Source organism: Dendrobates tinctorius, unplaced genomic scaffold, assembly GCF_039654945.1.
Source record: "Dendrobates tinctorius isolate UK_male_01 unplaced genomic scaffold, ASM3965494v1 ptg000064l, whole genome shotgun sequence".
NCBI classification, from domain to species: Eukaryota; Metazoa; Chordata; class Amphibia; order Anura; family Dendrobatidae; genus Dendrobates; species Dendrobates tinctorius.
Window position 1 is genome coordinate 46,607,927 of NW_027361732.1, and position 25,714 is coordinate 46,633,640.

At 50.7% G+C, this 25,714-nt stretch overlaps 1 protein-coding gene across 1 annotated transcript in view; it reads left to right on the forward strand.

Annotated features, from left to right (window-relative positions):
* The window catches only part of LOC141094582 (uncharacterized), a 134,044-nt gene that overhangs the window by 62,375 nt on the left and 45,955 nt on the right, over positions 1-25,714 (forward strand). The window contains exon 2 of the mRNA XM_073580460.1: positions 17,178-17,247. Within this exon, the coding sequence (XP_073436561.1) occupies positions 17,178-17,247 (70 nt within the window). The remainder of the gene's footprint in view (positions 1-17,177; positions 17,248-25,714) is intronic.

A 25,714-nucleotide genomic window follows, 5' to 3' on the forward strand; every position in this document is an offset into this window, starting at 1 on the left:
TCCAAATCGGAGGCTGAGCCACCCCGGCCTCCAAATCGGAGGCTGAGCCACCCCGGCCTCCAAATTGGAGGCTGAGCCACCCCGGCCTCCAAATCGGAGGCTGAGCCACCCCGGCCTCCAAATCGGAGGCTGAGCCACCCCGGCCTCCAAATCGGAGGCTGAGCCACCCCGGCCTCCAAATCGGAGGCTGAGCCACCCCGGCCTCCAAATGGGAGGCTGATCGACCCCGGCCTCCAAATGGGAGGCTGATCGACCCCGGCCTCCAAATGGGAGGCTGATCGACCCCGGCCTCCAAATGGGAGGCTGATCGACCCCGGCCTCCAAATGGGAGGCTGATCGACCCCGGCATCCAAATGGGAGGCTGATCGACCCCGGCCTCCAAATCGGAGGCTGAGCCACCCCGGCCTCCAAATCGGAGGCTGATCGACCCCGGCCTCCAAATCGGAGGCTGATCGACCCCGGCCTCCAAATCGGAGGCTGATCGACCCTGACCTCCAAATCGGAGGCTGAGCCACCCCGGCCTCCAAATCGGAGGCTGAGCCATCCCGGCCTCCAAATCGGAGGCTGAGCCACCACGGCCTCCAAATCGGAGGCTGAGCCACCCCGGCCTCCAAATCGGAGGCTGAGCCACCCCGGACTCCAAATCGGAGGCTCTTTGACCTCGGCCTCCAAATCGGAAGCTCATCGACCCCGGCCTCCAAATCTTACCCAGAGTGGCCCCGCCCACCAAATCTTACCGAGTGGCCCCGCCCACCAAATCGGACCCAGAGAGGCCCCGCCCACCAAACCAGACCCTGAGGGGCCCCGCCCACCAAATCGGACCCTGTGGGGCCCCGCCCACTAAATCAGACCCAGAGTGGTCCCGCCGACCAAATCGGACCCAGAGGGTCTCCGCCCACAAAATCAGACCCTAAGGGGCCCAACCCACCAAATCTGACCCTGAGGGGCCCCAACCACAAAATTGGACCCTGATTGGTCCCAACCACAAAATCAGACCCTGAGGGGCCCCGGCCACAAAATCGGACCCTGAGGGGCCCCGGCCACAAAATCGGACCCTGAGGGGCCCTGGCCACAAAATCAGACCCTGAGGGGCCCAACCCACATAATCGGACCCTGAGGGGCCACGGCCAGAAAATCGGACCCTGAGGGGATCCGGCCACAAAATCAGACCCTGAGGGGCCCCGGCCACAAAATCGGACCCTGAGGGGCCCCACTCACAAAATCGGAACCTGAGGGGCCCCACCCACAAAATCGGACCCTGAGGGGCCACACCCACAAAATCGGAGCCTGAGAGATCCCTGCCAACAATTCAAGCCCTGAGGAGCCCAGGCCAAGGAATCGGATCCTGAGGGGCCCCACCCACCAAATCAGACCCTGAGGCCAAAGTGGCCTCTGAGAGGCACTCACTGTTAAAACGGATCCTGAGTTGAAAGTCTTGCAGGGGCAGCAGGCAAGTCTCTCTTAAAGGGGCAGCCCGGGCACCATTTCAAACCACTATCTGTACTTCCTTCAGGAAATACACATCTAGTATTATTATTACTATTCAGTTGATTTCCGCAATTAATGTGGCCCGAACCGCTACACGCACAGACTCCGTTGAGGCCTCGTTTCGAAGCCAGCGTCCACGAGTGGTGTGCTAAGTATTTTTCATGTAGATCGGATTTGGAGTTTTTGCGCAATTTGCGTTTGAAAAAAACATTTTCCTCAATGCATTTCAATGAGAAAATGTTGCCATAGGGAAAACATGGGACAGTCGTGAGATGGCAGTTAAGCTCATTGATATGCGCAGGCTCACCCAGTTACTATGCCAACGCCTACGAACTTCACATGACCTCTATAGGACAGAGTTTCTGGCAGATAGTTTCAGCTCTTAAAGCGAAACCCACAGCATAAATGCAAATCTAGCTTCATCACATGACGCATGCCACTGAGAGAGAATGTGTGCCAAAGTGGATTTAGAAGCCCAGTGAGCCAAACTGGCTCTTAAAGGGCCGACGCGCCAAAGTGATTCTTAAAGGGCCGGTGCACCGAAATGAGTCTTAAAGGGCCGGAGCGCCAAATCGAAAGCTGAGTGAGCCCAGGCTCCAAATCGGAGGCTGAGCCACCCCGACCTCCAGATCGGAGGCTGATCCACCCTGGCCTCCAAATCGGACCCAGCGTGGCCCCGCTAAAAAATCAGACCCTGAGTGGCCCCGCCCACCAAAACAGACCCAGAGTGGCACAGCCCACCAAACTGGACCCTGAAGGGCCCCGCCCACCAAATCGGACCCAGTGTGGCCCCGCTTAAAAAATCAGACCCTGAGTGGCCTCGCCCACCAAAACGGACCCAGAGTGGCACAGCCCACCAAATCGGACCCTGAGGGGCCCCACCCACCAAATCAGACTTAGTGTCCCCGCCCACCAAATTGGACCCTGAAGGGCTCCGCCCACCAAATCGGACCCAGAGTGGCCCCGCCCACCAAATCAGACCCAGAGTGGCCCCGCCCACCAAATCGGACCCTGAGGGGCCCCGCCCACCAAATCGGACCCTGAGGGGCCCCGCCCACCAAATCGGATTCTGAAAGGCCCCAACCACAAAATCGGACCCTGAGGGGCCCCACCCACAAAATCAGATCCTGAGGGGCCCCGCTGACCAAATTGAACTCTGAGGGGCCCCACTCACCAAATCGGACCCTGAGTGGCCCCGCCCACCAAATCGTACCCTGAGGGGCCCCACCCACAAAATCGGACCCTGAGGTGCCCGGCCACAAAATCGTACCCTGAGGGGCCCCAACCACAAAATTGGACCCTGAGGTGCCCGGCCACAAAATCGGACCCAGAGGGGCCCCACCCACAAAATCGGGCCCTGAGGGGTCCCACCCACAAAATCGGACCCTGAGGCCAAAGTGGCCCCTGAGAGGCACCCACAGTTAAAACGGATCCTGAGTTGAAAGTCTTGCAGGGGCAGCAGGCATGTCTCTCTTAAAGGGGCAGCCGGGCATCATTTCAAACCACTATCTGTACTTCCTTCAGGAAATACACATCTAGTTATAGTGGTTTGAAAAAACCACTATATTGTAATCCGAACGCTGCTAACTTATTCTTCTTCTTATTATTAAGTTGATTTCCGCAATTAATGCGGCCCGAACCGCTACACGCACAGACTCCGTTGAGGTGTCGTTTCGAAGCCAGCGTCCACGAGAGGTGTGCTAAGTATTTTTCGTGTCGATCAGATTTGTAGTTTTTGCGCAATTTGCGTTTGAAATTTTTTTTTCCCGTCATTGGAATGAACTGTCTCCAATGCTTTTCAATAGGAAATGGCAAAACGTGCCCTGAGGCGATTGAAATGACAGTTGAGCTCATTGATATGCGCAGGCAGACCCAGTTACTATGCCAACGCCTACGAACGTCACATGACATCTCCAGAACAGAGATTCTGCCACATAATATCAGCTCTTAAAGTGAAACCCACAGCACAAATGCAAATCTAGCTTCATCACATGACACATGCCCCTGAGAGAGAATGTGTGCGCCAAAGTGGATTTAAAAGAAGCCCAGTGAGCCAATCTAGCTCTTAAAGGGCCAACGCGCCAAAGTGATTGTTAAAGGGCCAGCGCACCCAAATGAGTCTTAAAGGGCCGACACACCAAATCGGAGACTGAGCCACCCCGGCCTCCAAATCGGAGGCTGAGCCACCCCGGCCTCCAAATCGGAGGCTGAGCCACCCCGGCCTCCAAATCGGAGGCTGAGCCACCCCGGCCTCCAAATCGGAGGCTGAGCGACCCTGGCCTCCAAATCGGAGGCTGAGCGACCCCGGCCTCCAAATCGGAGGCTGAGCGACCCCGGCCTCCAAATCGGAGGCTGAGCGACCCCGGCCTCCAAATCGGAGGCTGATCCACCCCGGCCTCCAAATCGGAGGCTGAGCCACCCCGGCCTCCAAATCGGAGGCTGAGCCACCCCGGCCTCCAAATCGGAGGCTGAGCCACCCCGGCCTCCAAATCGGAGGCTCATCGACCCCGGCCTCCAAATCGGAAGCTCATCGACCCCTGCCTCCAAATCGGAGGCTCTTTGACCTCGGCCTCCAAATCGGAAGCTCAACGACCCCGGCCTCCAAATTGGAGGCTGAGCGACCCCAGCCTCCAAATCTTACCCAGAGTGGCCCCGCCCACCAAATCAGACCCAGAGAGGCCCTGCCCACCAAATCGGACCCTGAGGGGCCCCGCCCACCAAATTGGACCCTGTGGGGCCCCGCCCACCAAATCGGACCCTGAGAGGCCCCGCCCACCAAATTGGACCCAGAGTGGTCCCGCCCACCAAATTGGACCCAGAGTGGTCCCGCCCACCAAATTGAACCCAGTGGGGTTCCGCCCACAAAATAAGACCCAGAGGGGCCCCTGCCACAAAATCAGACCCTGAGGGGCCGCGGCCACAAAATCGGACCCTGATGGGCCCCAGTCACAAAATTGGACCCTGATAGGCCCCGGCCACAAAATCGGACCCTGAGGGGCCCCAACCACAAAATCGGACCCTGAGGGGCCCCAACCACAAAATCAGACCCTGAGAGGCCCCGCCCACCAAATTGGACCCAGAGTGGTCCCGCCCACCAAATTGGACCCAGAGGGGCCCCACCCACAAAATCGGAGCCAGAGGGGCCCCACCCACAAAATCGGACCCAGAGGGGCCCCTGCCACAAAATCGGACCCAGAGGGGCCGCGGCCACAAAATCAGACCCTGAGGGGCCGCGGCCACAAAATCGGACCCTGAGGGGCCCCAACCACAAAATCGGACCCTGAGGGGCCCCAACCACAAAATCGGACCCTGAGGGGCCCCTGACACAAAATCGGACCCTGAGGGGCCCCGGCCACAAAATCGGACCCTGAGGGGCCCAACCCACAAAATTGGACCCTGAGGGGCCCTGCCCACCAAATTGGACCCTGAGGGGCCCCGCCCACCAAATCGGACCCTGAGAGGCCCCACCCACAAAATCGGACCCTGACGGGCCCCGGCCACAAAATCGGACCCTGAGGGGCCCCACCCACAAAATTGGACCCTGAGGGGTTTCGGCCACAAAAATCGGATCCTGAGTGGCCCCGGCCGCAAAATCAGACCCTGAGGGGCCCCAGCCACAAAATCGGACCTTGAGGGGCCCCACCCTCCAAATCAGACCCTGAGGGGCCCCGGCCACCAAAACGGACCCTGAGGGGCCCCGGCCACCAAATCGGACCCTGAGTGGCCCCGGCCACAAAATCGGACCATGAGGGGCCCCACCCACAAAATCGGACCCTGAGGGGCCCCACCCACAAAATCAGGCCCTGAGGGGCCCCACCCACAAAATCAGACCCTGAGGCCAAAGTGGCCCCTGAGAGGCACCCACAGTTAAATCGTATCCTGAGTTGAAAGTCTTGCAGGGGCAGCAGGCAAGTCTCTCTTAAAGGGGCAGCCCGGGCACCATTTCAAACCACTATCTGTACTTCCTTCAGGAAATACACATCTAGTATTAATGTTGTAATCCGAACGCTGCTAACTTATTCCTATTTTTCAGTTGATTTCCGCAATTAATGCGGGCCGAACCGCTACACGCACAGACTCCGTTGAGGTGTCGTTTCGAAGCCAGCGTCCACGAGAGGTGTGCTAAGTATTTTTCGTGTCGATCGGAGTTTTAGTTTTTGCGCAATTTGCGTTTGAAATTTTTTTTTCCTGTCATTGGAATGCACTGTCTCAATGCATTTGAACGGGAAACTTAAAACGTGCCCTGAGGCGATTGAAATGGCAGTAAAGCTCATTGATATGCGCAGGCACACCCAGTTACTATGCCAACGCCTACGAACGTCACATGACGCCCCCAGGACAGAGCTTCTGCCACATATCAGCTCTTAAAGCGAAACCCACAGCACAAATGCAAATCTAGCTTCATCACATGACGCATGCCCCTGAGAGAGAATGTGCGCCAACGTGCGCCCCCGCCCACCAAATCGGACACTGAGCGGCCCCGCCCACCAAATCGGACCCTGAGTGGCCCCGCCCACCAAATCGGATTCTGAAAGACCCCAACCACAAAATCGGACCCTGAGGGGCCCCACTCACGAAATCGGACCCTGAGGGGCCCCAACCACAAAATCGAACCCAGAGTGGCCCAGCCCACCAAATCGGACCCTGAGGGGCCCCACCCACAAAATCGGACCAAGAGGGGCCCCGGCCAAAAAATTGTTCCCTGAGGGGCCCCGGCCACAAAATCAGACCCTGAGGGGCCCCACCCACAAAATCGAACCCTGAGGTGCCCCGCCCACCAAACCAGACCCAGAATGGCCCCCGCCCAGCAAATCGGACCCTGAGGGGCCCCACCCACCAACTCTGACCCTGAGGTACCCCGCCCACCAAATCGGACCCTGAGGGGCCCCGCTCACCAAATTGGACCCTGAGTGGCCCCGCCCACCAAATCAGATTCTGCGTGGCCCCACCCACCAAATTGGACCCTGAGGGGCCCCGCCCACCAAATCGGACCCTGAGGGACCACGCCCACCAAATCGGATTCTGAAGGGCCCCAACCACAAAATCGGACCCCGAGGGTTCCCGGACACAAAATCTGACCATGAGGGGCCCCACCCACAAAATCAGACCCTGAGGGGCCCCAATCACAAATTCGGACCCTGAGGAGCCCCACCCACCAAATCGGACCCTAAGGGGCCCCGCCCACCAAATCGGACACTGAGGGGCCCCGCCCACCAAATCGGACCCTGAGGTGCCCCCCACCTAATTGTACTCAGAGTGGCCCCGCCCACCAAATCAGACCCAGGGGGCCCCACCCACAAAATCGGACCCTGAGTGGCCCCGGCCACCAAATCGGACCCTGAAGGGCCCCGACCACAAAATTGGACCCTGAGGAGCCCCAGCCACAAAATTGGACCCTTAGGGGCCCCACCCACCAAATCGGACTCTGAGAGATCCCGCCCACCAAATCGGACCTTGAGGGGCTCCGCTCACCAAATCGAACTTTGAGGAGCCCCGCCCACCAAATCGGACCCTGAGAGATCCCGCCCACCAAATCGGACCCTGAGGGGCCCCGCTCACCAAATTGAACTCTGACGGGCCCCGCTCACCAAATTGAACTCTGAGGGGCCCCGCTCACCAAATCGGATTCTGAAAGGCCCCAACCACCAAATTGGACCCTGAGGGGCCCCGCCCACCAAATCAAACCCAGAGGGGCCCCGGCCACAAGTTCGGACGCTGAGGGGCCCCGGCCACAAAATCAGACCCTGAGGGGCCCCGGCCACAAAATCAGACCCTGAGGGGCCCAGGCCACAAAATCAGACCCTGAGGGGCCCCACCCACAAAATCGAACCCTGAGGGGCCACGCCCACCAAATCAGACTCAGAGTGGCCCCCGACCATCAACTCGTACCCTGAGGGGCCCCACTCACCAAATCAGACCCTGAGGGGCTCTGCCCACCAACTCGGACCCTGAGTGGCCTCGTCCACCAAAATCGGACCCTGAGGGGCCCCGCCCACCAAATCGGACCCTGAGGGGCCCCGCCCCCCAAATTGGACCCTGAGGTGCCCCGCCCACCAAATCGGACCCAAAGGGGCACCACTCACCAAATTGGACCCTGAGGGTCCTCGCCCACCAAATCAGACCCTGAGGGGGCCCACTCACAAAATCGAACCGAGGGGCCCCGCCCACCAAATCAGACCCAGAGAGGCCCCAACCACCAAATTGGACCCTGAGGGACCCCACCCACAAAATCAGACCCTGAGGGGCCCCGGCCACAAAATCGGACCCTGAGGGATCCCGTCCACTAACTCAAGCCCTGAGGAGCCCAGGCCACCGAATCGGATCCTGAGGGGCCCCTCCTACCAAATCAGACCCTGAGGGGCCCCAAAGGCCAAAGTGGCCGCTGAGAGGCACCCACAGTTAAAATGGATACGAAGTTGAAAGTCTTGCAGAGGCAGCAGTCAAGTCTCTCTTAAAGGGGCAGCCCGGGCACCATTTCAAACCACTATCTGTACTTCCTTCAGGAAATACACATCTAGTATTATAATTACTATTCAGTTGATTTCCGCAATTAATGCGGCCCGAACCGCTACACGCACAGACTCCGTTGAGGCCTCGATTCGAAGCCAGCGTCCACGAGTGGTGTGGTAAGTATTTTTCATGTAGATCGGAATTGGAGTTTTTGCGCAATTTGCGTTTGAAAAAACATTTTCCTCAATGCATTTCAATGGGAAAATGTTGCCATAGGGAAAACATTGGACAGTCGTGAGGTGGCAGTTAAGCTCATTGATATGCGCAGGCTCACCCAGTTACTATGCCAACGCCTATGAACTTCACATGACCTCTCTAGGACAGCGTTTCTGGCAGATAATTTCAGCTCTTAAAGCGAAACCAACAGCATAAATGCAAATCTAGCTTCATCACAAGCCACTGAGAGAGAATGTGCGCCAAAGTGGATGTAGAAGCCCAGTGAGCCAAACTGGCTCTTAAAGGGCCGACGCACCAAAGTGATTGTTAAAGGGCCGGCTCACCGAAATGAGTCTTAAAGGGCCGGCGCGCCAAATCGAAAGCTGAGTGACATCAGGTTCCAAATCGGAGGCTGTGCCACCCCGACCTCTAAATCGGAGGCTGATCCACCCTGGCCTCCAAATCAGACCCAGCGTGGCACAGCCCACCAAATCGGACCCTGAGGGACCCAACCCACCAAATCAGACTCAGAGTGTCCACGCCCACCAAATCGGACCCTGAAGGGCCCCGCCCACCAAATCGGACCCAGCGTGGCCCCACTAAAAAAATCAGACCCTGAGTGGCCCCGCCCACCAAAACGGACCCAGAGTGGCACAGCCGACCAAATCGGACCCTGAGGGGCCCCACCCACCAAATCAGACTCAGTGTCCCCCGCCCACCAAATCGGACCCTGAAGGGCCCCGCCCACCAAATCAGACCCAGAGTGGCCCCGCCCACCAAATCAGACCCAGCGTGGCCCCGCCCACCAAATCGGACCCTGAGGGGCCCCGCCCACCAAATCGGACCCTGAGGGGCCCCGACCACCAAATCGGACCAGGAGAGGCCCCACCCACCAAATCGGATTCTGAAAGGTCCCAACCATAAAATTGGACCCTGAGGGTCCCCACCCACAAAATCGGACCCTGAAGGGCCCCACCCACCAAATCGGACCCTGAGGGGCCCCGCTGACCAAATTGAACTCAGGGTCCCCACCCACCAAATCGGACCCTGAGTGGCCCCACCCACCAAATCGGACCCTCAGTGGCCCCGCCCACCAAATCGGACCCTGAGGGGACCCACCCACAAAATCGGACCCTGAGGTGCCCCGGCCACAAAATCGGACCCAGAGGGGCCCCACCCACAAAATCAGGCCCTGAGTGGTCCCACCCACAAAATCGGACCCTGAGGCCATAGTGGCCCCTGAGAGGCACCCACAGTTAAAATGGATCCTGAGTTGAAAGTCTTGCAGGGGCAGCAGGCAAGTCTCTCTTAAAGGGGCAGCCCGGGCACCATTTCAAACCACTATCTGTACTTCCTTCAGGAAATACACATCTAGTTCTTATTATTCAGTTGATTTCCGCAATTAATGCGGCCCGAACCGCTACACGCGCAGACTCCGTTGAGGTGTCGTTTCGAAGCCAGCATCCATGAGTGGTGTGCTAAGTAATTTTCGTGCAGATCGGATTTGTAGTTTTTGCGCAATTTGCGTTAGAAATTTTTTTTCCACGTCATTGGAATGCATTGTCTCAATGCTTTTCAATGGGGAAAGTTGCCACAGACAAAACATGCCCTGAGGCGATTGAAATGGCAGTTAAGCTCATTGATATGCGCAGGCAGACCCAGTTATTTTGCCAACGAATACGAAATTCACATGACGCCCCCAGAACACAGATTCTGGCAGATAATATCAACTCTTTAAGCAAAACCCACAGCACAAATGCAAATCTAGCTTCATCACATGACGCACGCCCCTGAGAGAGAATGTGCGTCAAAGTGGATTTAGAAGCCCAGTGAGCCAAACTAGCTCTTAAACGGTCGACGCGCCTAAGTGATTCTTAAAGGGCCGGCGCGCCAAATTGAAAGCTGAGTGACCCCAGGCTCCACATCGGAGGCTGATCGACCCTGGCCTACAAATCGGAGGCTGAGCACCCTGGCCTCCAAATCGGACCCAGAGTGGCCCCGCTCACCAAATCGGACCCAGAGTGACCCCGCCCACCAAAATCAGACCCAGAGTGGCCCCGCCCACCAAATCGGACCCTGAGGGGACCCACCCACAAAATCGGACCCTGAGGGGCCCTGGCCACAAAATTGGACCCTGAGGGGCTCCGCCCACTAAATCAGACCCTGAGGGGCCCCGCCAACCAAATCGGACCCTGAGGGGCCCCACAGGCCAAAGTGACCCCTGAGAGGCATGCACAGTTAAAACGGATCCTGAGTTGAAAGTCTTGAAGGGGCAGCAGGCAAGTCTCTCTTAAAGGGGCAGCCCGGGCACCATTTCAAAGCACTATCTGTACTTCCTTCAGGAAATACACATCTAGTTATTTAGTTGATTTCCGCAATTAATGCGGCCCGAACCGCTTCACGCACAGACTCCGCTGAGGCATCTGTTGTGAGTTCATTTTCCCCTTCGTCACTGAGGTCTGGTGAACTCCCTATTCTGGTGAGGGAAGGTAGTGAGCCTGATTATCAGGCACCTGAGCCTATTGAGGATGACTGGCTGAGTGGAGTCACGGACTGGATATAAGGCTGCCGACGCCCTTCTGCCCTGCGGGTGATTTCTCTGTGGACTTCTAGGACACCAGTCTGATTCCTGCTCCTCTAAAGCTAAGTTTTCTGTTTTGCCTGTTAGCATTTTTGTTTTGTTTTTTGTTTTCCTTGCTTTTCTGTATTCTGCCATTCCCTGCTGGGGTTAGCTGAATCTCCTTTTGCCTGTAGCTCTATCTTCAGAATATTCCTGAGTACTGACATAGCTTTTTTGAAGCCTAGCGTCTTCAGGGCCTTTTTCACTGTCAGTCTGTTGGCTCTTATTTTCATAGGGTTTTTCACGGACTGCAGACAGCAGCCTTCCTGTCCTTTTCTGTCTAGTTAGCTTGGGCCCCGTCTTTGCTCAGTCTATCTTTCTGTCTGTGTTAGTATTTTCATCTTGCTTCACCGTCATTATATGTTGGGGGCTGCCTATTGCTTTGGGGTCTGCTCTGGGGCAGTTTAGATTTCCCCTTTCTTTCTTTAGGACTATTTAATTCTCTGGCTGTGATCGAGGGGTCTAGGGCATCGTAGGAACCCCCTAGGGCTACTGCTAGTTGTGTTGATAGGTTCAGGGGTCTGCAATCCGATAGCTGCCAACTCTGGTTTTCTGGACTTAGCTAGCATTTTGTTTTTGCCTCCTACGGTGACTCAATCGTAACAGAATCACCCGCCATACCGCAGATCCTAGGGTACTCAATAGCAGGAAAGAATTGTGTTTAAAAAAAAAAAAAAGGTGTGTGTATATTCTTTCCTCTATATCTCTGAGGCCGTAGGGGGAATTTTTTTTTTTTCTCTCTCAAAGGAGATAAAGCAATTGTCTGATTGTGTGGAGCAGCTCGCTGCGGAAGTGCGGGGAATTTCCGCCTACCTTGCTCGTTCGCATGCTGTTGAACCAAAGATCCCTACACCTGATGTATTTTTTGGGGATCGATCTAAATTTTTGAGTTTCAAAAATAATTGTAAATTATTTTTTGCCTTGAAGCCTAACTCGTCAGGGAGCTCCGCGCAGCAGGTTAAAATTGTCATCTCTTTGCTGCGTGGTGATCCCCAGGATTGGGCGTTTTCTTTGAAACCAGATGATCCTATTCTGACTGTGAACGCATTCTTTCAAGCTTTGGGGTTGTTGTATGACGAACCTAATGCTATTGATCAGGCTGAAAAGACCCTGTTGGCATTGAACCAGGGTCGAGATTCTGCAGAGTTGTACTGTCAAAAGTTCCGAAAGTGGGCGGTCCTTACGACCTGGAATGATAATGCCTTGGCTGCTCTCTTTCGGAAGGGTTTGTCAGAAGCCGTAAAAGATACTATGGTGGGATTTCCTGTTCCCTCTGGTCTGGACGATTCTATGTCATTAGCCATTCAGGTTGATCGGCGTTTACGTGAACGCAGGATTGCACAAGAGGTGTTGCCACCGGTTGAACAGACGTCTGAACCTATGCAATGTGATAGAGTTTTGTCTAAGGTGCAACGTCAGGAGTTCAGAAGGCGTAATAAGCTGTGTTTTTTCTGTGGAGATGCCTCGCATATTATTTCTGTTTGTCCTAAACGAGAGAAACGCTTTGCACACACGTTTTCTGTTGGTGGTGTTCAACCTAAGTTTCTTCTGGCAATTACTCTGATCTGCTCCTTGTCCACATTTTCCGCCAAGGCTTTTGTGGATTTGGGAGCAGCGCTAAACCTAATGGACTTGGATTTTGCTAAACGTTGTGGATTTCCGATGACACCTCTGCAGACGCCTATCCCTTTGAGGGGGATTGATGCTACTCCTTTGGCTAAAAATAAACCTCAGTTTTGGACCCAGGTGGTCATGCTGGTTGCCCCAGACCATCAAGAAAATTGCAGATTTTTGGTATTAAAACAAACAAAAAGCCAGCTCGCCAAGTGTTCACCGCAGACATCGGAACTCCGTCTGGACTGACGTGTAATCAATAGGAAAGAGCAATTAGTTCCAGCTGCGTGTAAAAATTTCTTCTTTATTTCAACATTTAAAATACAGATCATACAGATCGAAACGCGTTGCCGTGTCCGTGTGTATGGCATATACTATGAAGATGACATATTTTAAATGTTGAAATAAAGAAGAAATTTTTACACGCAGCTGGAACTAATTGCTCTTTCCTATAGATTTTTGGTATTACATGGTCTGCATGATGCCGTTGTTCTGGGGTTTCCCTGGTTGCAAATTCATAATCCAGTTTTGGATTGGAAATCTGTGTCTGTGGTGAGTTGGGGTTGTCGGTGTGCCTTTTTTGAGGCTCCGGTTTTTTCCACCTCTCCTCAGTCGCATGATGTTCCTGACTATTTGGCGGACTTTTATGATGTATTTAGTGAGAATGAGTCTGCATCCTTGCCTCCTCATAGGAGTTATGACTGTGCAATTGAACTAAGCCCGGGGTGTAAATTTCCCAAGGGTCGGCTCTTCAATTTATCTGTACCCGAGCACGAGGCTATGCGGTCCTATATTAAGGAGGTGTTGGAGAAGGGTCATATTAGACCATCCTCTTCACCCTTAGGCGCCGGTTTTTTTTGTGGCCAAAAAGGATGGTTCTTTAAGGCCTTGTATTGATTATCGTGCCCTCAATAAAATTACTATTAAATATCAGTATCCGTTACCCCTGATTTCGGATCTATTCTCTAGAGTTAGAGGTGCTTGCTGGTTTACCAAGCTTGACCTCAGGGGGGCGTATAATCTTATCCGCATTAAGCAGGGGGATGAACGGAAGACGGCGTTTAATACTCCGGAGGGACATTTTGAGTACCTGGTGATGCCTTTTGGGCTCACTAATGCCCCTTCTGTCTTCCAGTGCTTCATGAACGATATTTTCCGAGACTTTGTCGATAAATTTTTGATTATCTATCTGGATGATATTTTGATCTTCTCCAAGGATTGGGATTCTCATGTGGAACATATTCGGACTGTGTTCCGGATCTTGAGGGAGAATTCCCTGTATGTCAAAGGATCGAAATGCCTTTTTGGAGTACAGAGGATTTCATTTTTGGGATTTATTTTGTCTCCGTCAACTATTGAAATGGACCCGGCCAAGGTACAGGCCATTTATGATTGGGTTCAGCCCACTTCTTTGAAGGCCCTCCAGAAGTTTTTGGGTTTTGCTAATTTTTATCGGAAATTTATAGCAAAATTTTCTAGTATTGCCAAGCCATTGACTGACCTGACTAAGAAGGGTGCTGATGTGTTGAATTGGTCTCCTGAGGCTGTTGCTTCCTTTCAGGAGCTGAAGCGAAGATTTACCTCCGCCCCGGTTTTGCGGCAACCTGATGTCTCACTCCCGTTCCAGGTAGAGGTGGATGCTTCTGAGATTGGTGCAGGAGCTGTTTTGTCCCAAAAGGATCCTGTAACATCTAAATTGAATCCCTGTGCTTTCTTTTCCCGAAAGTTCTCTCCATCTGAACGTAACTATGATGTGGGGAATCGGGAACTGTTGGCCATGAAATGGGCATTTGAAGAGTGGAGACATTGGTTGGAGGGAGCTAAACATCAAGTTGTGGTCCTCACTGACCACAAGAATTTGATTTACCTAGAGTCGGCTAAACGCTTGAACCCTAGACAGGCTAGGTGGGCCTTGTTTTTTACACGTTTTGATTTTGTGGTCTCTTTTCTTCCTGGAACTAAGAATGTCAAGGCAGACGCCCTCTCTAGGAGTTTCTTTGCTGATTCGCCTGTGGTGACCAAGCCTGCTACCATCTTAGGCGAAGGGGTAGTTCTTTCTGCCATCTCGCCCAATTTGAGACTTGCTCTGCAAGAGTTCCAGGAGGACAAACCTGAGCGTTGTCCCAGTGGAAAGTTGTATGTTCCTGACCAGTGGAAGAAGAGAGTGATGTCTGAAGTTCATTGCTCTGCATTGGCTGGTCATCCAGGTATTTTTGGTACTAGAGATCTGGTGAGTCGCTCTTTTTGGTGGCCCACCTTGTCTCATGATGTCAGGAATTTTGTGCAGTCCTGTGGGACTTGCTCCCGGTCTAAATCTTGTTCTCGCTCTAGTGGGTTGTTGATGCCTTTGCCGGTCCCCAGGAGGCCATGGACCCATATTTCAATGGATTTCATCTCTGATATGCCAGTCTCTCAAAGAATGACTGTTATTTGGGTGATTTGTGATAGGTTCTCTAAGATGGTTCATCTTGTACCACTCCCTAAGTTGCCATCTTCCTCTGAGTTGGTGCCCCTGTTTTTGCAACAGGTGGTTCGCTTACACGGGATTCCTTAGAACATTGTATCTGACAGAGGAGTTCAGTTTGTGTCTAGATTTTGGAGGACTTTCTGTTCCAAGCTGGGAATTCAGTTGTCCTTCTCCTCTGCTTTTCACCCTCAGACCAATGGGCAGACAGAGAGAACAAACCAGACCTTGGAGTCGTATTTGAGATGTTTTATTTCCGCTGATCAGGATGATTGGGTTTCATTTTTGCCCTTGGCCGAATTTGCTTTAAATAATAGAGCTAGTTCTGCCACTTTGATGTCACCTTTTTTTTGTAACTGGGTTTCATCCTCGATTTTCTTCAGGGCAGGTGGAGCCTTCTGCCTGCCCAGGTGTTGACACTGTGGTGGAGAGAATGCACCAGATCTGGGACCAAGTGGTGGATAAGTTATCTCTCTCCCAGGAAAAGGTCCAGCGGTTTTCCAATCGACATAGGACCATTGGTCCCCAGTTTAAGGTTGGTGATATAGTTTGGTTATCATCAAAAAATATTGCTATGAAGGTGGCTTCTCCTAAGTTTAAGCCTAGATTTATTGGACCTTACAAGATTTTGGAGATTATTAATCCGGTCTCTTTTCGTTTGGCTCTTCCTGTCACATTTAAAATCCATAATGTGTTCCATAAGTCCTTGTTGAAGAGGTTTGTTGAACCAGTTGTTCCTGGGGTGGCACCTCCAGACCCTGTATTGGTTGAAGGTAACATGGAATATGAGGTAGAGAAAATACTGGATTCCCGTCTGGCTAGACGGAGACTCCAGTATTTGGATAAGTGGAAGGGTTATGGTCAGGAGGATAATTCCTGGGTCTCTGCCTCTGATATTCATGCCGAAAGATTGGTGCGTGCATTTCATCGGGCTCACCCTGATCGCCCTGGTGGCGTGGTTGAGGGTTCGGTGACCCCTCCTCAAGGGGGAGGTACTGTTGTGAGTTCATTTTCCCCTTCGTCACTGAGGTCTGGTGAACTCCCTATTCTGGTGAGGGAAGGTAGTGAGCCTGATTATCAGGCACCTGAGCCTATTGAGGATGACTGGCTGAGTGGAGTCACGGACTGGATATAAGGCTGCCGACGCCCTTCTGCCCTGCGGGTGATTTCTCTGTGGACTTCTAGGACACCAGTCTGATTCCTGCTCCTCTAAAGCTAAGTTTTCTGTTTTGCCTGTTAGCATTTTTGTTTTTTTTTTGTTTTCCTTGCTTTTCTGTATTCTGCCATTCCCTGCTGGGGTTAGCTGAATCTCCTTTTGCCTGTAGCTCTATCTTCAGAATATTCCTGAGTACTGACATAGCTTTTTTGAAGTCTAGCGTCTTCAGGGCATTTTTCACTGTCAGTCTGTTGGCTCTTATTTTCATAGGGTTTTTCACGGACTGCAGACAGCAGCCTTCCTGTCCTTTTCTGTCTAGTTAGCTTGGGCCCCGTCTTTGCTCAGTCTATCTTTCTGTCTGTGTTAGTATTTTCATCTTGCTTCACCGTCATTATATGTTGGGGGCTGCCTATTGCTTTGGGGTCTGCTCTGGGGCAGTTTAGATTTCCCCTTTCTTTCTTTAGGCCTATTTAATTCTCCGGCTGTGATCGAGGGGTCTAGGGCATCCTAGGAACCCCCCACGGCTACTGCTAGTTGTGTTGATAGGTTCAGGGGTCTGCAATCCGATAGCTGCCAACTTCTCTGGTTTTCTGGACTTAGCTAGCATTTTGTTTTTGCCTCCTACGGTGACTCAGTCATAACAGGCATCGTTTCGAAGCCAGCGTCCACGAGTGGTGTGCTAAGTATTTTTCGTGTCGATCGGATGTGTAGTTTTTGCGCAATTTGCCTTTGAAAAAACATTTTCCCGTCATTGGAATGCATTGTCTCAATGCATTTCAATGGGAAAATTTTGCCATAGGAAAAACATGGGGCTGTCGTGAGGTGGTAGTTAAAGGGAAGGTGCCGCAATTTTATATAATTTGCAAAAAAAGAGTAAGTAACCAAACATGTTGTTAAAGCAAATGTTGTACTAACTAGGATTTATGGTTTGTTTGTAATAATGTTTTAATGTAGCCAATGGGCTATGACATCTTGATTTGCAGATCTGTGGAGGACTCATACAGTCTGCAAATATGGCTGTCCCTGGACATAGGAGACTGTGGTCGGCTCCCGACCCCACCATGCATCCTCATTAGCAGAGAACTGGGCACGCCCCTGTGGGCTGCACCATTCACTGCTGTAGGTGTGGCTGGGCGCCATTTTACTGTAGCCCAGTGCTATCTGCTGAGCTCGACTTTCTGCACTGTCCTCCTGCTCTGTCTCCGCCTCCTCACTCACACACAGCCCCAGTGATCTCCGGTAATCTGACACCTTTGCTTTTATAGTGACAGTGACATATACAGCCCATTGTCTAGTGTATGGGGGGGCAGTTACACCAGTGTGAGCATATCTGTAATACTGTCTCCTGTGATACTGCCTGCTGAGCTGTGTATCTAATCCTATCCTGTGTGATACTGACTGCTGAACTGTGTATCTAATCCTATCCTGTGTGATACTGCCTGCTGAGCTGTGTATCTAATCCTATCCTGTGTGATACTGACTGCTGAACTGTGTATCTAATCCTCCCCTGTGTGATACTGACTGCTGAGCCGTGTATCTAATCCTCTCCTGTGTGATACGGACTGCTGAACCGTGTATCTAATACTATCCTGTGTGATACTGTCTGCTGAACCGTGTATCTAATCCTCTCCTATGTGATACTGTCTGCTGAGCCGTGTATCTAATCCTCTCCTGTGTGATACTGTCTGCTGAGCCGTGTATCTAATCCTCTCCTGTGTGATACTGACTGCTGAACCGTGTATCTAATCCTATCCTGTGTGATACTGTCTACTGAGCCGTGTATCTAATCCTCTCCTGTGTGATACTGACTGCTGAGCCGTGTATCTAATCCTCTCCTGTGTGATACTGTGTGCTGAGCCGTGTATCTATTCCTATCCTGTGTGATACAGTCTGCTGAGCCGTGTATCTAATCCTCTCCTGTGTGATACTGATTGCTGAGCCATGTATCTAATCCTCTCCTGTGTGATACTGACTGCTGAACCGTGTATCTAATCCTCTCCTGTGTGATACTGTGTGCTGAGCCGTGTATCTATTCATATCCTGTGTGATAGTCTGCTGAGCCATGTATCTAATCCTCTCCTGTGTGATACTGACTGCTGAGCCGTGTATCTAATCCTCTCCTGTGTGATACTGACTGCTGAACCGTGTATCTAATCCTCTCCTGTGTGATACTGACTGCTGAGCCGTGTATCTAATCCTCTCCTGTGTGATACTATGTGCTGAGCCGTGTATCTATTCCTATCCTGTGTGATAGTCTGCTGAGCCGTGTATCTAATCCTCTCCTGTGTGATACTGATTGCTGAGCCATGTATCTAATCCTCTCCTGTGTGATACTGACTGCTGAACCGTGTATCTAATCCTCTCCTGTGTGATACTGACTGCTGAACCGTGTATCTAATCCTCTCTTGTGTGATACTGACTGCTGAACCGTGTATCTAATCCTCTCCTGTGTGATACTGTCTGCTGAGCCATGTATCTAATCCTATCCTGTGTGATACTGTCTGCTGAGCCGTGTATCTAATCCTCTCCTGTGTGATACTGACTGCTGAACCGTGTATCTAATCCTATCCTGTGTGATACTGTCTACTGAGCCGTGTATCTAATCCTCTCCTGTGTGATACTGACTGCTGAGCCGTGTATCTAATCCTCTCCTGTGTGATACTGTGTGCTGAGCCGTGTATCTATTCCTATCCTGTGTGATACAGTCTGCTGAGCCGTGTATCTAATCCTCTCCTGTGTGATACTGATTGCTGAGCCATGTATCTAATCCTCTCCTGTGTGATACTGACTGCTGAACCGTGTATCTAATCCTCTCCTGTGTGATACTGTGTGCTGAGCCGTGTATCTATTCATATCCTGTGTGATACAGTCTGCTGAGCCATGTATCTAATCCTCTCCTGTGTGATACTGACTGCTGAGCCGTGTATCTAATCCTCTCCTGTGTGATACTGACTGCTGAACCGTGTATCTAATCCTCTCCTGTGTGATACTGACTGCTGAGCCGTGTATCTAATCCTCTCCTGTGTGATACTGTGTGCTGAGCCGTGTATCTATTCATATCCTGTGTGATAGTCTGCTGAGCCATGTATCTAATCCTCTCCTGTGTGATACTGACTGCTGAACCGTGTATCTAATCCTCTCCAGTGTGATACTGACTGCTGAACCGTGTATCTAATCCTCTCCAGTGTGATACTGACTGCTGAACCGTGTATCTAATCTTCTCCTGTGTGATACTGACTGCTGAACCGTGTATCTAATCCTCTCCTGTGTGATACTGTCTGCTGAGCCGTGTATCTAATTCTCTGCCGTGTGATACTGCTCTCCTGAAATACTCTGTGCTGCTGTCACCCTGCTGGTTTTATGTGTGATCTACATGGTGGTATTGTGTATGATCTATATGGCGGCATTGTGTGTGAAGTATATGGCGGTATTATTTGTGATCTGCTAAAAGGGGACCCATTCTAGGGTGGTTCTGGCTGAGCACCTGCACACGGGTCAGGGGTAATAGGTGCAGTCAGGGGAGGGCTGGGGAGGCAGCTGAAGAGAGGGGTCTCATTTTTATCGTTACTGTATGGCTCCATTCCCCCCCAGCCTGCTTCCCAGTGTCACCCCGGACAGCGCCTGTCGCCTCGCTTTCACACATCGCCAGGACAGAATCTGAGGAGGGGAATGGGGTCTTTGCATGCAAAGTCTGGATCAGAACAGGCCATCAATCAGCAGAAATGTTTCCTGGATTTCTGTGCTGCTGTCTCCCTGCTCCTCCCCCATATATCTCCCTCTGTGCCCCCCATAGACCAGCGCACTGCTCTCCTGAAATACTCTGTGCTGCTGTCACCCTGCTCCGAGAATCCTTGCTGCCTGCCATCCTCGGTGACCGAAGACCCCATTCCTCTCCTCAGATCCCGTCCTGGCGATGTGTGAAAGCGAGGCGATAGGGGACTGATATTTGGAGAAAGGAGCAGGGTGACAGCAGCACAGACTATGTCGGGAGAGCAGTGTGCTGGTCTGTGGGGGGCACCCTGTTCGGTGCCAGGGATTGTACATAGAGCGCTGTGTTTTATACACATGGATGGACCGTCTTCTTGTCTGCTCCACAGAAATCCAGGAAACATTTCTGCTGATTGCTGGCCTGTTCTGATCCAGACTTTACATGAAAAGAGAGTCAGTAACTTTGCAGGCCCCATCAAAATGGCTGCTCACTGTGTTCCTAGATGTCATCCTCTCTTTTCCCTTAGCAAGCACCCAGTAGGGGAGGAGAGGAGTGACACCACACCCATGTCAGCAGATTCCGCCCATACAGTGTCCATTTTAGGGCATGATCATATATCAAAATCAAACATCATGGACACTGTACTCCCATAATTACTGCAGGACAGTAATGTGAGCTAGTTCTACACTAGGTTTTTGTGCCAAACTTCAGTAGCTGCTCCCCCTAGTGTTAACAAGTGGAAATGCCAAACTTTTTAAAATTATTTTTCATATTTTACAAAATTAAAAACAAATGATAATATTTTTTAAGAAAATGTAAACATTAATTCTTTACATTTTTTCAAGTTGCTGAAAATTTTTTTTTGGGATGGCACCTTCCCTTTAACCCCTTAAGCCCCAAGGGTGGTTTGCACGTTAATGACCAGGCCAATTTTTACAATTCTGACCACTGTCCCTTTATGAGGTAATAACTCTGAAACGCTTCCATGGATACCGGTGATTCTGACATTGTTTTTTCGTGACATATTGTACTTCATGTTAGTGGTAAAATTTCATTCAAATAACTTTATTTGTGAAAAAACGGAAATTTGGCGAAAATTTTAAAAATTTCGCAATTTTCCAAATTTGAATTTTTATGCTCCTAAATCACAGAGATATAGCACACAGAAAACTGAATAAGTGACATTTCCCACATGTTTACTTTACATCAGCACAATTTTGAAATCAAAATTTTTTTTTGTTAGGAAGTTATAAGGGTTAAAAGTTGACCAGCGATTTCTCATTTTTGCAACACCATTTTATTTTTATGGACCACATCACATTTGAAGCCACTTTGAGGGGTCTATATGATAGAAAATACCCAAAAGTGACACCATTCTAAAAACTGCACCCCTTAAGGTGCTCAAAACCACATTCAAGAAGTTTATTAACCCTTTAGGTGCGTCACAGGAATTTTTTGAATATTTAAAAAAAAAATGAACATTTAACTTTTTTTCACTAAAAAAATACTTCAGGTTCAATTTTTTTTAATTTACCAAGGGTAACAGGAGAAATTGGACTGCAAAAGTTATTGTGCAATTTGTCCTGAGTACGCCGATACCTGATATGTGGGGTGGAACCACTGTTTCGGCGCATGGCAGACCTCAGCATGGAAAGAGCGCCATTTGACTTTTTCAATGCAAAATTGGCTGGAATTCAGATCGGACGCCATGTCGTGTTTGGAGAGCCCCTGATGTACCTAAACATTGGAAACCCCCTACAAGTGACCCCATTTTGGAAACTAGACCCCCCAAGGAACTTATCTAGATATGTGGTGAGAACTTTGAACCCACAAGGGCTTCACAGAAGTTTATAACGTACAGCGGTACAATTAAAAAATCATATTTTTTCCACAAAAATGATCTTTTCACCCCCAATTTTTATCTTTCCAAGGGTAATAGGTCCCTAAAAGTTATTGTGCAATTTGTCCTGAGTACACTGATACCCCATATGTGGGTGTAAATGACTATTTGGGCGCATGGCAGAGCTCAGAAGGGAAGCAGCGCCATTTGACATTTTTGGCTGGAATTGAGATCGGACACCATGTCGCATTTGGAAAGCCCCTGATGTACCAAAACAGTATAAACCCCCCACAAATGACACCATTTTGGAAACTAGACCCCCCAAGGAACTTATCTAGATGTGTGGTGAGAACTTTGAACCCACAAGGGCTTCACAGAAGTTTATAACGTACAGCCGTACAATTAAAAAATCATATTTGTTCCACAAAAATGATCTTTTCACCCTCAATTCTTATTTTTCCAAGGGTAACAGGACCCTAAAAGATATTGTGCAATTTGTCCTGAGTGCGCTGATACCCCACATGTGGGGGTAAACCACTATTTGGGCGCATGGCAGAGCTCGGAAGGGAAGCAGCGCCATTTGACGTTTTTGGCTGGAATTGAGATCGGACACCATGTCGCGTTTGGAAAGCCCCTGATGTACCAAAACAGTAGAAACCCCCCATAAATGACACCATTTTGGAAACTAGACCCCCCCAAGGAACTTATCTAGATGTGTGGTGAGCACTTTGAACCCCCCAGTGCTTCACAGAAGTTTATAACGCCCGTGCGTGAAAATACAAAAATCGTATTTTTTCCACAAACATGATCTTTTAGTCACCAATTTTTTCATTTTCCCAAGGGTACAAGGAGAAATTGGACCCCAAAAGTTGTTGTCCAATTTGTCCTGAGTACGCTGATACCTCATATGTGGGAGAAAACTACTGTATGGGCACACGTCAGGGCTCGGAAGGGAAGTAGTGACGTTTTGGAATGCAGACTTTGATTGAATGGTCTGCGGGTGTCATGTTGCCTTTGGAGAGCCCCTAATGTACCTAAACAGTGGAAACCCCCCACAAATGACCCCATTTTGGAAACTAGACCCCCTAAGGAACTTATCTAGATGTGTGGTGAGAACTTTGATCCCCCAAGGGCTTCACAGAAGTATATAATGCCCAGGCATGAAAATAAAAAAATCGTACATTTTCCACAAACATGATCAATTAGTCTTCCAATTTTTTTATTTTCCCAAGGGTAACAGGAGAAATTGGACCCCAAAAGTTGTTGTCCAATTTGTCCTGAGTACGCTGATACCTCATATGTGGGAGAAAACTACTGTATGGGCACACGTCGGGGCTTGGAAGGGAAGTAGTGACGTTTTGGAATGCAGACTTTGATGGATTGGTCTGCGGGTGTCATGTGAGTTTGGAGAGCCCCTGATGTACCTAAACTATTGAAACTCCCCACAAGTGACCCCATTTTGGAAACTAGACCCCCCACGGAACTTATCTAGATGTGTGGTGAGTAGTGTTGAGCGATACTGTTCGATACCCAAAAATATCGTATCGGATGGTATCGCCCGATACGAAAAAATATCGGGTATCGCCGATTCCGATACCGGAAGTCCCATTCAAGTCAATGGGACTTCCGGTATCGGAATTAAAAAAAGCCCTTTATTTCCTTGTTGGCTAATTCTACATAATTGAAAACAAATAAGAATCATGTAGAATGTATTGTGGGAGGTGGAGGAGACATTAAAGGCATAGTGGTTTATTCAAATCACATGGCATAGCATTAATTCCATTTTTTTTTTTCAAGACGTTCGGAGTTAAAAAGATATTGACTATGTTAACCTTTTTTATATTTTGTCAGATATGTATGTTTCACAACTTCCATGCTCTTCACCTTCTTTTGTACTTCTCCCACACTTTCTCCTTCATGATCCGCAGCAGTAGCATTTTTTCATCAACTTTTTCTTCACCTTATTCATCTTCTTCTTCTTCATCTTCTTCCCATTAATTTTTTTTTTCCATACTTCATATTCTTCTTATTCAGCTATTATTAATTTTAATATGCTATTTCTTCATCTTCTTCCTATTCTTCTTTGTCTTCATTTTCTTATGGTGACAGGCATTCCTGTAGTACTTATGTATAAAAGTTATAAGATTACACCTTACGTTCTGCCTGTCACTAAAGATTTACAACAGGATTTGTCCGTGTTCAGTTTGGCCTGCAGCAGCAGGCATTTTCCAGGGGCACCACGAGGAGGAACGGACTCACCCCCATTTACTGCTTAGTCTTCTTCTGCTTATAATTTTGATTTCTTCTATGCTGATTTTTAGTCTTATGCTTAATGTTCTTCTGCTTTCTGTTCTTCTGCTTTTGCTTCTTCTGCTTCTTGTTCTTCTGTCTTTTGTTCTATAGCTTGGTGGTTGTCTTCATGTTCTTTGTCCTCTTGGTCTTATTATTTAGGGTCATATTTCTGGTCTTCTTTGGTGTGGTCTTCAGGGTCGTCGTCGTCATGGAGATCAATAAGGATTACCAAAGACAATTTCAAAAAGCTTGATCTTGGAAATGTAGCAGAAGGTACGAGAAGGCTGAGAAACTGGCGAGAACCAGCAGACAGTGCTGGCACCTGGATGGGTACCAGAAGGAACAAGAGCCAATGGTACTACCGAGGACCAACTGACGGTGCTTGACCACGGTTACTAAGCAGAAGGTACCTGTGCTAAAAAGCACTACCAAGGACCAGCTGACGGTGCTGGACCTCGGATACCGAGATGGAGGCACCTAGGCCAAAGGCTGTGGCGAGAACCAGCAGACAGTGCTGGCACCCGGATGGGTAGTAGAAGGAACAAGAGCCAATAGCACTACCGAGGAACAACTGACGGTGCTGGACCACGGTTACTAAACAGACTGTACCTGTGCTAAAAAGCACTACCAAGGACCAGCTGACGGTGCTGGACTTCGGATACCGAGATGGAGGCACCTAGGCCAAAGGCTCTGGCGAGAACCAGCAGACAGTGCTGGAACGCGGGTGGGTAGCAGAAGGTACCCATTCAAAGCAAAGTAGCCAGGCCGCAAGCCGGCCGCAGTTACCGAAACCCACAGTCCTACAGGGGGTCCATGTCCCATTGGCACTACGGATCCAGCCTTCAGTGCCAGTTCCGGCAGCCCACATAGGAGTCACCTAAACTGCAGGCACCGTAGAGTCGGCTAACCCGGCCGCAAGACGACAGGACAACGGATTGGTGGCATAGTGACCTTGACACTACCCGGAAACAGCAGGCGTGCTGAAAACAGGCTGGGCAACAGGGAGTACCCGTGCCAAAGACACTGCCGAGAACCAGCTGACGGTGCTGGAACCCAGATGGGTAGCAAAAGCTACAAGAGCCAATGGCACTACCGAGGAACAGCTGACGGTGCTGGACCACGGTTACTAGGCAGGAGGTACCTGTGCTAGAAAGCACTACCAAGGACCAGCTGACGGTGCTGGACTTCGAATACCGAGATGGAGGCACCTAGGCCAAAGGCTCTGGCGAGAACCAGCAGACAGTGCTGGAACGCGGGTGGGTAGCAGAAGGTACCCATTCAAAGAAAAGTAGCCAGGCCGCAAGCCGGCCGCAGTTACCGAAACCCACAGTCCTACAGGGGGTCCATGTCCCATTGGCACAACGGATCCAGCCTTCAGTGCCAGTTCCCGCAGCCCACATAGGAGTCACCTAAACTGCAGGCACCGTAGAGTCGGCTAACCCGGCCGCAAGACGACAGGACAACGGATTGGTGGCATAGTGACCTTGACACAACCCGGAAACAGCTGGCGTGCAGGAACCAGGCTGGGCAACAGGGAGTACCCGTGCCAAAGACACTGCTGAGCACCAACTGGCGTTGTTGGAGCCCAGAGACAATCATGGTGCAGGCCGAGGCCTACTTGGTGGCAGTTTTTGATTGTTTGTAGGCTACAACAGACTGTCAACGTGCTCCAATTATGCATCTGTCTCCACTCTGTTTCCAGGATTTCACGTGACCACCAACACCGCCAGTTTATGCGTACAGCAGCCGTCTACCCAATCCAAACGTGTTCCTGGGTTACTGGGGTTCTGTAATGTCGGTAGATCCCCTGATGTGTGTCTGCCACTGTCTCCTGCTCTGTCCACATTCCCACCGCTTGCAGTGGG